Here is a 15,433-nt window from a genome sequence, read left to right on the forward strand (position 1 = left end):
GACGAGTTACAACGTGGATTATCGGCACCACAGATGCTGTTATTAACTGGAGATACATTAAAGAGAAGGGCAGACAAGTGCTGCGGGACAAACTGAAGGAGGGATCTCCTGGTTTTTTTCAACGTGTGTCAGGTGAAATCAATGACATATGTGGAGCGAACGAGGGATTTTCGTGATTTTTTACGCGTGCGATAGATCAGTGACCACTTGAATCACGTCTCCCCTTTGGGTTTGCCTTCCCTCCTTTCCCCCCCTTTAGGTGTGAAATCTATCTTCTCAGACAGAGACTCTGAACCCCTCGGTCCCCGCATGACATGGTTCAGTCCAGCTGCGAGATCCGAGCCTCCTCCATGCATTGGGATTTTTCTCAGCGCCGACACCGAGTGAATCTCCCTTTTCTGACCATCTGAGAACTATCGTGCCTGCCAGACCAGAGAAAAAGCCCTGCCATGACCGCCGCTTCAAATCGGGACGGAGCAACGGGACTTGCGAGGAGACCGGAATGCGCATGCAGGAAAGGGGACGGAATACGGATTTTTGCTCTAATGAAGGCGGGAGTGCGGGCGCACCGTTGGAGCCGGGTGCTCTTCTTATATATGGGGCTACTGGCCGCCTCAGTAAAGGGTAAGTCCCCGTCTGTGCAGCTGAAGACATGCAAAATGCAGCAGGCTTACCCCCCACTCCACCGCCCACCCTCCCCGATCCCCTACTGAATGCAAATCAGCATCAGCAACACACTCACGCACTCATCCTAAAGGCGCATTTAGGATCAGACTCGCTGTGATGTCGCTGTTCCGGCACCCAAAGTTATTAATAGAGGAGAGGTGGCTGGCTGGGTGGCTATTTTGGTGAGCGCGGATCCTCAGGAATTGCAAATGAGCTTCATGTCTATCCTTGACTCTGTTGATGCGTGTCACTAAAGGACTGTGTTAGGCACATTTTTTGAGGAACAGGGGTGGATGACACGGGCTGTGGGGATGTTTAAATAACCACCTTGTGCGAGTGTGGCTTCCCCCAAACGTTATAGTGCAGCATGAGGGAAATCAGTTGTGGTGGTCAAACAGGCGGCTGATTATTATGCTGTTCAGAGTCCAAATGGGTGTGTGTGTGTGTGTGTGTGTGTGTGTGTGTGTGTGTGTGTCTGAGTTTCCTCATAGATAAGTAGCCGTTAAGATTCTCCACTTTCCCCAAGTAAACATCTATGAATAAGATTTTGTGCAGCTATAGTTTCTCACCCTCTCTTTCTGTGTGTGTGTGTGTGTGTGTGTGTGTGTGTGTGTGTGTGTGTGTGTGTGTGTGTACGTGTAGGCTACTTAAGCGTGCACGCGCGTGCATGTGCGAGGGAGGTAAGGGAGGGTAGGCCTAATTAACTGACTCTGGGTTTTCTGTCCTTGATTAATTGCAAATGGAAATCTTGCAACCGGAGCTGGGCATTCAACAGATTATCATTACTATTCATTTACTTTCACGTCTTGGCAACCTGGTGTGTTTCTGAAAGGAGACACGAAGTTACTGATCCATGATTTTTTTTTTGTTTCTTTCTGTAGCCGTGGATGTTCATTACAAACAGCTCGTGGCGTTATTCAGAGCACAGGCTTGTTTCGGGGGGAAGAGCCGCAATGATTTTTAAATTTTTTTTTTTTTTTTTTTTTGCCAACCCGAGCATGGGTCCTTTGGCGAAGAACGCCAACCGTTTTATCACTGTCTTGGCTCCTCACCACAGAATGGCAACTATATTTAGCAAAAGCCAAGAATACTGCCACGACCACAATATGAATTTGACAGTGAGTCATGGCTGTGTGTTCGCCCACTCATACCTTTGCTTGGACAACACATAATCCACGAGTGAGTGGAAAATGGGCACATTTTCAGCATCACCAAAGCACAGTGGGCCGTATCATCTCATACTGTATGAGTGCGGTTTGAGCTTTTACAGAAACGTCAGCTCTCATGTCTCCCACCACCTAACTCCCACGTTGTCACCCACTTCTGATCAAACTTGTGTCATCAGCCACCCAGATGGTTTTTTGGTGAGATGTGGGTTTATCACACTCTCAGCTCAGTCCCCGATGATACTGACAAATCTCTCTTGACTTCTCCGTGGAGTAAATCTCATTGCGGCTGTAATCGTGGGAGGCTGCTTGTTTTATTTGCGTTCAGGGAGCTTTTTATTGCGCACTCTCCTGCCGTTTGAGTCTACTTCTGGAGCCAGTAAAGCGACTCTAACTTATTGCACATATTTACGAAGAGCAGGGAAGGCTAGACCATCTATCTAGTCCCTGTAACAACGTTTACTTTAAACGGTGTCAATAAATATGTTTGAATATCACACCCCGGCGTTGAGGTGGTCTAGCGCGTCCCTCGGTGGTGCAGCCACCAGCAGTTGCCCCATCCTCCCATTGAGCGGCACCAGAGCCTCACACTATGCTGGGAGGCGGAGCGCGGAGGGAAGAGGAGACCTGTGGTTCGTGGCGTTTCTCTACCCACATACTTCATCAAACCAAAGCACGGCTGGCCAATTATTGACCAACAGCGGCTGATACATGTGTGATGTTGCATGTGAGCCAACTGAAAACACAGTTCCTTCCCAGACTAGACTGTATTTGCAACGCATCATTAGAGATATGTGTACATATGATGCTTCTGTGCTTTTATACTGTCCTCATTTGTCAACCAGTCTCTCTTTAAACCATTTCCAGCTTCCCTTGTAACCTTATTATCGTTCCCAAGGGCCACGCAGACAAAGATAGAGATGTGTGAAAGGCTTCTGAAAGAGAGATCTGAAGAGAGCGGTGCGCTGTCTCCATCGGATCAAAACCAGCTGTCCCAGTGGACCCGTAGCTCAATAAGCGGTAATCAACCTCTATTCATTTAAACGTACAGAGGAGAGAATGCAAAGGCCGATGAGGGAAAGGAAAGGAAAGGAAAGGAAAGGAAAGAGGAGGCAGATTGGGGATGACGTGTCTTTCCTTTTTGGTGCGTGTTTCGGCTCGACGGGTTTTAGATCATTCGTCAGCGGCGCATGAGACAGTCGCTCAGCATGTCCATTTACACGCAAGATCACGCTTGTGCGTCCTCCTCTCTCAGCCACGCTGTCCTTTATAGAAATGCACCGCGTTGTGCTCATGATGCAACTTGCAGTAACGTGGTGAGGACTGGAGGGCTTGATACCGCTTTCCTTTTTATCTTTTTTACTTCACGACATTTGCTTGTATTCGCACAGTCATGAGAGAGAAACTTTGTGTGTGTGTGCGCGCGCGCGCGCGCGTGCGCGTATAAGTCTAGGGGGTAAGGAGTGCGTGGGCGGGCGTGTGTATGCGTTTCTAGGCAATAACGCAGCGAGAAAGACCTTGGCATAAATTCAGTCTTTAACTTTCACAAATCAAGAAAAAAATGACAAATTCATATTTCAACATTTTCATTTCAAAGACCCTCAGGCGCAGAAAAAAAGGCCGCAGACCTTTAATTGATACGATTTTAATTGGGAACACTTATTTGGTGCTGGTGATTTAGAAATGACTTATCTAATGTCTTCACTGTACGTAAGAATAGAATTAAATTCGAGTGAAATCTAATGGCTGGATGGTGACATTTTCAGCACCCCGGACAGCGAACAGGCGTAGCAGAGTGAGCCGCTGAGCTGAAGTCCTCTTCAGCACCATGGACAGCTCCTCCAGCCAACAGCCTCAGCACCAGCTCCTCAGTGGAGGGCTAGCTGGTTTCTGAAGTTGGGATTTCTCCAGTGTTTTCATGGCTTTCTAGCTCAATTTAGACCCAGGCGTCAGACTCGTATTTCACAAGATAAAGTCATAAGGTTTCTGCAGTAAAAATGCCAAACATTTTACCAAGATCCAACTCCTCCAATGTGAAGATTTGCTGCTTTTCTTCATCTCATGTCTCATCTTTGGATGTTTGGACAAAACAAGATATCTGAACCCCTAATAGTGACATTCCCAATTTTTGCTTGGAACTGCTGAAGATCTTCACTCAAAGATCCATGTAAATTCCAAAATCATGGAGGTACTGTGTTACCTCATCCATAAAGAAATGTGGTAGCTTGTGGTCTTGTTAGCACAGTTGGCTAAAATTTTGTACTGACCTCCAGGAAGCCCTATCACCCCAGCATAACCAAACCTTCACACAAACAGGTCCATATGTTCTATTTACCCCATGTGTGTTTTGATTCTGCCTGTACGGACGCCTCACTTCCCTTTTTTTTTCTCAGTTCTCTCCCACCTGTCTCCCTGCTACTCCCCGTCTCAAATCCTCCAATATACCTGCACGCTCTGTTGCTTCTTATCTCCCATCTGCTCTCTACATTCACCGTTGAGCAATAAGGGAGGGAATGGGAGCTGAGAAACAGATGACATTATCTATTTACTCAAAACTGAGGAATGTCTGGAATGCAAAGTTGGTGTATGTTGCCATGATGTTGCTTTTCCTACTCCTGCGAAGGAGGAAGAGCTGTGGAGTGGATGAGGGTGGTGGTCTTAAAGAGGTGGCACAAGGAGGGGAAAGAAAATAGCAAATCAGCAGCAAAGCAGCAGCAAAGAATTGACTGGGAGGGGAAATAAGAGGCAGAGAGGAGGCGACTGTTGAAGTAGAGTGGTGATAAGCTTACACCAGCTGAGAGATAATCTGGGCCCTATGTTTCTGTGCCTTTTGAGTGCCGGGTGATTTTCCTCTCTTTAGTAAATGACCTATTTGGAGGGCTCATTTTCTTATCAGGCATCAAGCAGACTCCTATTTCAACATCTAACAGCGTGTAAGTAAGCTTGTGGGCACATGTATTGGTGTGTTTGGATGAGCCTGTGAGTTGCCACCCCCATTCACTCTAGGATGATAATACCAAAGTGTTGACAAGCAGGTCATTAGCTAGCTCAAAAGGGGCCACTGAGAAACGGGATTTGTTTGTGTGTGTGCATGCCAGTGCGTACGCAGCTTTTCACACGATGTAAATGCTTCGTCCTCGTGAGCAGCCCTTATTTCCCCGCCCACCTGCTGATGTGTCATCCTGCACCCGTCTCTGTCGTCTCCTTGTTACCTCCTCCCTCTACCTCCCTCTCAACCCGTCCCTCTCTCTTCTTCCATCCTCCTTTCTGGTGATTCACACTGTCATCTGTCTCCAGATGGCCAGAGCTCTGTCACTGTGCTTCGTCACACTGATCACAGCCACACCAGTGACACACGCTCACTCAGTAATTCATGCACACTGCAGAACCCCCCCCCCCCCCAAAAAAAAAGACATACATACTAAATACATTCATGCAGCTATTCACTAGTGTACACAGATTCATTGACTTTTACACACACGCACATGCACATACCTTTAACACACACTGGATCATTAGACCTTATGAACTCATTGCTAGACGCACATGTGCCGAATTTCTTGATTAAAGTGGCACTCAATGAGATGATGAGGAACATCCAATTCATTTTCAATAAAGTTCAATTGCTTCCTCTGCTATTTCCTCTATTAAATACTTAACAACGGTAGGCTATTAGAGTTTGATGGTATTGCTATAGTGAAAGAGTTTCCTCATTAAATATGACGCATGCACATTCAAACCGTGGCATTTATATATCTGGGAGTCGATATTTCAAATCAAACACGAGCAGGGAAAATTCTTGGTGGAAAACAAATGGGAAGTACTTGTTTTCTTCAGATATGACTCTCAGCATGTCCCTGAGCATGGTATTAAATTAATAAATGTATATTTTGGCTGCTTTACTTATCCAGGGAACATGAATCTTGCACCGTTGCTCTGTTCTGGCAGTGCTCGTGCTTCACATTCACAACATACTCCTGTGAGCTCTTCTGTTGAACTGCAGCTATCTACTATTCTCATTTTAGTATTTTCCTTTAAAAAGGCTGGATGGTGCATTGAAGGCTATGGCAGAGTGCCTACTCAAGGTCATGTTAATGATTTTTGAGGCAAAAGTGGTTTTCATTTAACTTTTCCTGCCCACATTAACCAGGACCAGCTTGGTTGTACTGGTCAGCTACCAGATGTGCATACTGTATGTGCAACAGCTGTGAGGCAAGATATGTCAGGAAAAGAACACAAGGGCTTTGTCAGTCTTCCTTGGATAACTAAAGGTAATGATAAATAATAAAATGAATCCCCTGAGCCAGGTATGGGTGCAAAGCCATAACACAGAAGTCTGAATCTTGATTCAGATTCAGCTCTTCCTGCTATTATCAGGCATGGAGGAATTTGCTCCAGCTGCTGTAAATCCCCACAAACTGAGAGACAGATGTAGATGTCCTGTCTGTCTGTCTTGTATAGACACAAAGCTCAGGCAGGGGTTTCTTTAGCTTCCTGATTTACACTGTTCTTATCAGATATCAGTGATCCCAGAGATTGAAGATTAGGTCCTGGGAGGTATCTTGTCCTTGTCCTTGTCTTTTTTTTTTTTCTTTTTTTTCTCTTTCCTGTACCACATCTCTCTCTGTTCAACATATAGGCAATCTGTCAGTGGTCTTTTTCTGGGAAAGAGGCAGAGTCATCATGTGGGGAGCGGGGGGAGGGGGAGTGCCTTGTATTCCAACACTTGTAAGGTCCATTTTGAGTTTTGCATCTCGAGCATATTTACTTACATTCATATCTTGTATGGCTCAAATTGAAATTCAGATTACTAGGATTAACAGAATGTGGCACTGGTATTTGTAGTCAGTCTTAATGGAAGACTGTTGAAGAATAGCAAGTTTAGATAATGGTTCAAACTTTAAATGGAGTCGGAGACTGTGATCAGTCTTGTGTGACCACTTATAAGACAGCAATGGCCGTTTGTTTTTTGTTTTTTTAAAGAAATAGTTCAAAAACCTGCAGTGTAAAAAGCTCAAGTTGTGGTTTTATGGTGGATTTAGTGCTGGATTGTTTTTTTTGAGTGGGAGCAGCAACTTTCCGAAGTTTACCTCATGGTAACAACATCGATCCCATGAACTCTCGGCAAGAGAGGCAATAAAAGTAATTCCCAAAATGTTTTAACTGTTCTCACTGTAGCCATAATGATGCTATAGGCTAGCAAGCGTTTATCTATCTGTGTAAAGTGTGCTTGCTTACACCTAATCACCCTCCAAGTGTCCAGTGTCCAAAAGCAGTTTAACCTAATGTTACAAGAGTTGTCTGCTGGCTCATGTAACGTGTTTTGCTGCCACGGAGGATATAAATTCCTAATGAGCGGAAATGAGCGGAAAACGTCTGCTGACGTCTTTTACTGCTGAAGTGGACCAGACGAAATTATCTGTTGAGCAAGACAAGAAGAGCAGTGTCCTTGAAAAGTGTCAGAGGACAGAAAACCAACAAGACGTTTTCAAAAAACAGTCAAAATCTCTTATTTTATGTCTTATATATTTCCATAAAAATATCAACACTGGCTTCAATGAAAAAGTTTCACATCCAATGTGGTCAGCAGCGTGGAAATGCAATGTCTATGTATCATCATGGGAAGTGGTTACAATTTATTTTATTTAACATAAATTACAAACAATGCGTGCAGCCCATTAATTGTGACTGTGGTCTGCAGCTGACACTCAAGCCTTCCTTGGGGGGTGGGGGTGGGGGGTGGGGGTGGGGGGGCTCAGATCTGAGTTGAAAGGTTAACGTGTGCTACAGTAAGTTGAGGTGAGGCTGATTGATCGTCTGCTGCTCATCCATCTCACTGTGATGGATACAATAGTCCTGCTGGGATGGTCATGACCTGACCTTTGGATCGGTGCTTCCTCTTGGGTTTAATATACACCGCTTGAGAGAGGATCAGATGGTCATGATTACCTGCTCACACACTAACACACATACAAACACACATAGATCAACATGCTTGTCCGGGATGATCGTCTCATGTATTAAACACATCCATAACTGCATTACCACACTTCCTGTTGACGCTATTGATTGGTCAGAGTTGGGACAGTGTAGTCATAAGCCTATATATGTGGCAGGGTGTCATTAAGATTGGCCCTTCAGCCTAGGTTGAGTCTAATGTATCTCAAAGAGGCTGGCTGTCAGATGTGAGCAGAATGAAAATGAGGTGATAATTGACTTTCACTGTTTCGCACATTAGTGTCACATGTAATTGTGCTTTTTCCCATAAGTGGCGGGGCGACTGGAAACCTGAAAAACTGAAATTATATGAGGCATGGACTGTAAGTGTTCATGAGTGTGTGTGTGTGTGTGCGTGTGCATGGCTTTGTGGGGGCGTGTATATGTGTGAGATTAAGTGTTAAGGCCTACCTGAGCAATGATAAATAATTAAGGAAAGGGATTTGTCTTCATATATGTTCTCCTGTTTCCCTGTTGTCATGGGAACAACATACAGCTTCTGTGACAGTAGCCGTGAGTGATGCTCTTCTGTCCCCTTTTTCTCATTTGTTTTTTTTTCCCTCATCTTTCACTCATCAATACAAATGCGTTCACAGGCAAGAACATTTAAAAAACACACACTCACAAGCACACATTTACATTTCTCCAGGTGTCCTGCCTCACTGTGTGTGTGTGTGTGTGTGTGTGTGTGTGTGTGGGCCTGTGTGTGTGTGTGTGTGTGTGTGTGTGTGTGGGAGGCCCATTTTTTTTATCAGCGCTGAATAAAACTCCCCCCAAGACAGGGGTCTTTCTGAAAAGGAAGAACACAAACCGTAACATGCCTTTGACTCTGAATGGGCTATTTTCTATTGATCAGCTTGAAGCCTCGCTGCATGAGTTGCTGAGGAGCTGGTGTTGTTCACAGCAGCACAAACTTCACTGTAGGGCTGTTTGAATTTATTGATAAGAGGGATTGAGGAGAATAACAGGAAGATGAATACACAAAACAATAATATCTCTAAAAATGTTTGTGTACTTTTAAGAATTGGCTGAAATTGTGTGGAAGCACGTGGGTGGGTTTTTTTTTTTTTGGGTGGGTGGCTAGGTTGCAGGTCCTTTTGGTTGGCATGCTAATACCACTTGTGTTCTAAAGCATGATATACCCGACGGGCATCCGGCGAGAAAAACTGCACCGAGCTCTCTCAAGCCCCCCCACCTTCCACTCCTGCCCATCGCCTATCTTCTTTCTACTCTGTTGACGAGGGAGAACGACTAACAAGCTCCATTGTGCTCCAGTGTGCATGCACTCATGCAAGTGTGCATTTCTGCATACATGTCTTAGCATACAGCCACTTTCTTGGGTGCTTTAATCTTCGGCTACAACTTTGCACGTGGGTGTTGTTTGTGTTCTTATCCCCACACAATTCACCCTCCAGCTGTGTTGCCGTGACAATATGTTTTTGTGTTTTTTCGCAAATGTGTGTGTATTAACTGTGTGTTGCCATGGGCGTCAACAAATCCTTGAAAGAAATGCCAGAGCCTGAGATGAGAATGTCACAAATGGGACAACACCACATCGAGAGCAGTGGCGTTGTCAGCGTGGTGGAGGCATGTGTTCCTTAATTTACAGTTGGGAGTGAATGCTGGGAAATGCTGTGGTTGCTTGAGCATCCTCTCTGTACGTGTTTACACGGATGAATATTTTACTTCACGCTTTCACGCAGCAGGAAGCCATTCCAAGCTTCCAATGTGGACCATTATAGAAACGCGAGCTCCATCTTTCTGCCCTTTTAAGGAAACAACATTTACCATTCAGCCCAGTGGAAAGAACCTGTGATGGAGGGGGAGGGTGGGCTAAGTGGGAGCAAACCTATCGCTAGTGCCTTCCACTGCATTTGGCTTGTCTGTAATGGCAGACGGTGTCGTCCTGGCCCGGACGTTAGCCTAATGTATTGAGGCGAGTGGGATCGCTGAGCTCAACCATTTCCATTTTAATGGCGGCCATCTAGAGGTTAATTCGGATATGATGCGGTCAAGGCGCACATACGCGCTGACACGTCAAGAGACAAATAGTGGTGCTGAGAGGATCTATGGGGCGGAAGGGTTTATCTTCTCACCAGGGAGGCAGTTATTGACACACTCACACACACACACACACACACACACACACACACACACACACATACACATTTGGTTGTTTGAAGTTTACTCATGGGGTAGGTTATATGTGATTGTTGATAGCTTTGTTTCACAATAAACCCAAAGGGGACTCACTTATTTGGTTGGAAATTATTCCGTGTTTTTTCCAACGGGACGCTCATTTTCTATGGATATAGCCCCTGATGGACTACATATATGAAGGCTTTATGGTTTCTCTTGAGAATAAGGAAAGAGCTGAACTCTGTATTTTAGCTACGTGATGTGGGAGAAGGCAGTGGGGTTGAATATGGAAAAGGCAGCTTATGGTCCTGTCTCGTTTTAATGGTTGAGTGCATGAATCTTGTGACTGAGGTTTCCTTAGATATATTCAATTCAATTCAATTTTATTTACACAGCAACAAATCATAAAATATGTCTCAGGGTGAGCGACTGTCTGCCTGGACCAGTTGGGTTGAGAGGAGAGAAGTGGGGGGAGAGGGGAGAAAGGGGGTGGCGGGAACAGCTGTATATAATGTTGTATTCAAGCTCTGAGACTGGATGTTATAAGGATAATAATTACAGTGATACTTGAAGGTGTAATTTTGTCATTAAATATACTGTACATGTTAGGGCTACAACTGTAACAATAATATCCTGTTGCATCCATTTATCATTTCAATGTTTTCTTTGGTGTTTTAAAGCTGCAGGTTGAAATCCCAACATTCCAAATTCCATTCTCTTCAGTCGTATTCATCGTACACAGCATAAGATGGAAAACATTTGTATTACTGAATGCAAGCACAGGATGGTCCAAAGGCAAACTTGAATTGTAGATGAGGAGATGAGACAGAGGCGGGGAGGAATAAAGAAAAAGAGAAGTCCAGAAAGGAGATTTGCAGTTCTGTATTTCTACTTTTGTTTGCGTCTTTATGGTATTATGTGAATGTGATGTTAGGATTATGTTCACCGAGATGAAATTTCCTCCCTTTGAGAGTCACTGGAGCTGGCGTAATTGTATCCCAGCAGAGGGGTTACATGCAGATATGTGACGCTAAACTCACCCTGGGTATAGGGATTACACTCATACATGTGCAGACAACCGATACCTCTATACACAGACATGTGTGCACACTCGCCTCACTTCACACTCACATAAACAAAATGCACACACACACACACACACGCACACACACACACACACACACACTGCTGAAGTATCCCTCAGAATAGACCTCTTGGTTTAGCTAACGGTGCAGATTAAGCTCTGTCTTGCTATGAATGTGACACTGGTGGTCTGTGACCTCAGCACAGGAGGGCAACGAGATACAGAAAATAGGTAAAAAGAAAAAAAAATCTCTTATCCCATGTAGTTTTCCTATTCTTTCCAACTCATTTACTCCCATTGGCTGTTGCTCTTCCTCTCGTTGACCTTCTGACATGTTCTTTCTAGCGCACTTTCATTTCCCCCTCTCTCCCCTTTCCCGCTGCTATTTTTTATTTCCCCCTCAGTTTGTCCCTCGTCTCACCTTTGCTTCCATTATTCCTCACATCACGTCTTCTAAATCTATTTTCTCATGCGTCCATGCAGTCAGTTAGTCAGTCAGCTCTGTCTCTCAGTCCACCCTACCCCCCACTGCCCGTCACCGTCGCCGCTCCCCTTGTTCTCCTTTGGTCCCTCCCTGTCTCCTTCCTCCACTCTGAGGGTTTGCTGTCCTGCCGGTGTACAGCACAGTGACCATCGATTCATCAAAGTGTCACAGCGCACTGCAGCAGCACTGTAGGCTCGCTACTAAACAACTGCCCTGGCAAAGCAAACAATAGCACCTGCACACACAGACACACACACACACACACACACACACACACACACACACACACACACATACACACACGCAGATAGAACCTGGAGTGCTGCCCTAGCAAGGTCACACTTCTCCCTGTACACCTATTTGGCGGCGTGCAAACCGGAGTTGGTTAGTGCCAAGCGGATGCTGCCAGTGGGCTAAGCAGTGGACAACATATCTGTTGAACATCCACAGATATCAAGCATAGTTAACATTCCATTACAAGCCAATGCAAACAGTTCCCATAGGCATGCTGTGGGATGAAATACACTTACCACTACGGCAGGTTTGTAATTTTCCCTAATTGCTGAAACAGCACATATCCTACTATTCCACATCCATAATGGTTAACCTGAACTTACACAACTTGAGGAAATATGACCTTTCTACCTTGCCGGAGGTCTAACTGGACTAAAACAGCATGGCCAGCAGTCTGTTTATGGGGTCTTTATGGTGTGTCAGTGGGGTCAACTGCAGGATGGGCTCTTCCCTGTAGATTTACACTGAGGGGCTTCAGAGTAGGTCACCAGCTCCCAGCAGCTAATTTCATAATGCACCCTGGGCGAGGCTTAAATAATTCAACCAAGCTCCAAGTGCAGGATCTACTTCATCAAAGGCTCTGGGTTTTCACAGAACAGAGAGTAGATTTACAGTACCTTGGTTAACCTCAACCGCACTTGTATCTCAAGTGTTTTGTAAGTAACTGTGCAAAGATCCAAGGAGAATATGAATTGGTATGACTCCTCGGTGCAGCATCTGGCAGACACCCCCGTTATTACCGAGTAATGTGAGAATTAAACTCGGAGATGCTGTAAATCGGCTCTTAATGTGCGCAAAAGTGCATTCTCAAGTGAACCTTGATGTGTCTGTTTTTGTCCAGTTCAGTTCTGAGCATCCATTTTTCGGCAAGGACAAAATGTTTCAAGCTGCAGCCAAAAAAGGCGACCTCTCTCTAAAAGGCGATACCTTGGTCTTTTATCCCAGATTGTCATTATCGATTTAAGAGTCGGTCACTTGGCACTGGTATTTGGCCGAGTTCCGGCAGCCACAGTAGACTCTCCGTTGTGAATTATTATTGTTATTATTATTATTATTATTATTATTGTTATTTGCTGCACTTAATTGTACCCATAAAGCATGGAGCCTGCTTTCCTATAATTGGCAACAATAGTAACGGTTCACCTTCCTTAACATCCCTGGTACTGTTTTGTAATTCAGCCCAGCCCATGTATCCTAACTCATTGCCTTTGTACAACGGGTTACCAGACTACTCTGACCCCTATCAAGCTCTGCCATCAGGCCGCTGTATGAGTCATTGATTGGCATTTGTCTGATAGAGGCCTTGTAATGAAGGGGATGATGAGGAGATTATTGACCAGGCTGTGTATATGAAAATCAGGTAGGAGAGGTGGATGTGGAGGTTTTACCTGGATATTAGTATTGACCTGATGGTAATGGCGAGGGTGGATGCTCACTCGCCGGGCCTATTTAAGGGCTTTAATGAAAGATGTGATGGAGATAGCTCTCGCTTTGATCTTTTTTATGCTTTTCTCTCTTGTTGCTGGTTAAAGATGAAGACGGAGAATAGACTGTGATGCTCAGTTATTTTCAGCACTCTATACAGTATATAGGTCATATCTGCTTACTGTTAATCTAATTTTTACACTACTTTTTTTCATCCCATCCCACGGTCTCGCCGAAGAATTCATTGTAGCACTTGCAGATCTCAACAGCAAACAAAGAGCCGAACTCTCAATGCAAAATTATAGACCAAGCTTAAGTGTGTTCAAGTGGCCAGGGTTCAAGTGCACACACATTAGAATCTTTTGGAAAAGGTCAAGCACATATGAAGCGCTGAAAAGTGACGGGTAAGAGGCTCCTGCCTGGTTTTTGATGAGACAGGCCCCGGGGAGTCAACAGTCGCATGATGGATATACTGTGACTGGAGATGCTTTTATCCTCCTGCTGCTGCTGATGCTGATGCCATCCAGACAGTCTGGATCTATACCTCCTGACACTATCTCCCCTTTTTCCCCCCTCCCCTCCCAAAGAAAATGTATTGTGATACAGATTTGCTGCGCTACCTGGAACAAAAAGCTAATATTGGTTTTGTTTGTTTGTGTGTGCGTGTGTGTGTGTGTGTGTGTGTGTGTGTGTGTATCTGTGTGTGTGTGTGTGTGTGTGTGTGTGTGTATCTGTGTGTGTGTGTGTGTGTGTGTGTGTGTGTATCTGTGTGTGTGTGTGTGTGTGTGTGTGTGTGTATCTGTGTGTGTGTGTGTGTGTGTGTGTGTGTGTATCTGTGTGTGTGTGTGTGTGTGTGTGTGTGTGTGGGTGTGTGTCTGTGTGAGTCAGCTAGTGCTTTTCCGGCAGCATTTCAGGATTCATGAACACGGTGATGTGGCACGTAGCCCCTGAAATCTTAAACACCGTGCTTGATTATTGCTGTGAAAACAAATCCAGCTCGTCTGGCTAACCAGGGATTATCCATGTCCATGCTTAAGTTTTTTTTTTTTTTCGTCATTTCTTTTCTTAAAAAAAACCCAGTTTTTATTTATTTCAGCTGTGAGTAAGACTGAGAGGAATAAAAATTACTCCTTGTTATTTCTTACCCGTTGTCTCTTCATGCTTGGTGCCTTATTACCTGTAAATCCCTGCTGGCTTTTCAGACATGAAGCATGTTTCAGAGTGAAAATTTGGACGGATTTTGAGCTTTGGGATTGCGCTACCCATCAAAGAGTGCGCACAAAGTAGCACAGAATCTGTATGTTTTACAAGCATTCAATAATTCAATGATACTCACATTCCCCCCTGGAGGGATTTAACCAAGCAGCCTTCACTTTTACATGTTTCAAAGCTGCAATGTGTTTACTCAATATTCTTGTTTTTTAATGCATTGTTTTAATGCCCTCAAGCAGTTTAGCTCATTTCCATGTATTGATTTATCACATGCATTTACACAGTTATGAGTACGGATATAAATGAACAAAACCAAAATCATATCTACTGTTGCTTTGTTTGTGTTGCTGAATAATGTGGGTTATGCAGATAACAGATGTCCTCCTAATTACATTTTAATCAGGCTGCATTATGATTCAGGTTTTGTGGCTGAGGCAAACAAAATGAAAATACAGATCATTTGTATAAATAGCATGTATTCCAGCATGACTTTCTAATTTAGCTCCTCTCTGAGGATATTTATTTATGCAGGTTCCTTTCATGTGACCACAACCTGACTTATGTTAGGTTTGTTTCTTCACAAACCTCGTCACATTCCCGCTGTCTTAGTTCAGACGCTGTAGCACGTAGGGCTACTTATTGTGAGCGATTGTCCAGCGTATCCACATTTCATCCGCTTGTCACCTGTGAATGGCAGACTGACAGCTGGCTGACTGAATTAACTTTCACATCGGCCTTTTTTGATTGGAGGAGATGACTATCATCACTCAAGATCAAGTGAGTGTGTTATCAGCTTTCTATGATGCTATCCAAGAAGATATTAATTTGTGCATCAACACTGACAACATACAGAGCTGCACAAAAATATGAGTGCAGTCACATATCAGTCCACATTAGTGACTGATTATAACTATATCCCTGACATTGATTAAAACTCTCGGCTGTGCTCCGATCGGTCACTTAGCT

General features: G+C 44.4%; 1 protein-coding gene across 1 annotated transcript in view; it reads left to right on the forward strand.

The window, feature by feature from the left end:
* The first annotated feature begins 449 nt into the window (after window positions 1-449).
* csmd2 (CUB and Sushi multiple domains 2) overlaps window positions 450-15,433 on the forward strand; it is a 232,232-nt gene continuing 217,248 nt past the window's right edge. The window contains exon 1 of the mRNA XM_022747188.1: window positions 450-624. Within this exon, the coding sequence (XP_022602909.1) occupies window positions 450-624 (175 nt within the window). The remainder of the gene's footprint in view (window positions 625-15,433) is intronic.

This window comes from Seriola dumerili, unplaced genomic scaffold (assembly GCF_002260705.1).
Source record: "Seriola dumerili isolate Sdu_G_001 unplaced genomic scaffold, Sdu_1.0 BDQW01000110.1, whole genome shotgun sequence".
Taxonomy (NCBI): domain Eukaryota; kingdom Metazoa; phylum Chordata; class Actinopteri; order Carangiformes; family Carangidae; genus Seriola; species Seriola dumerili.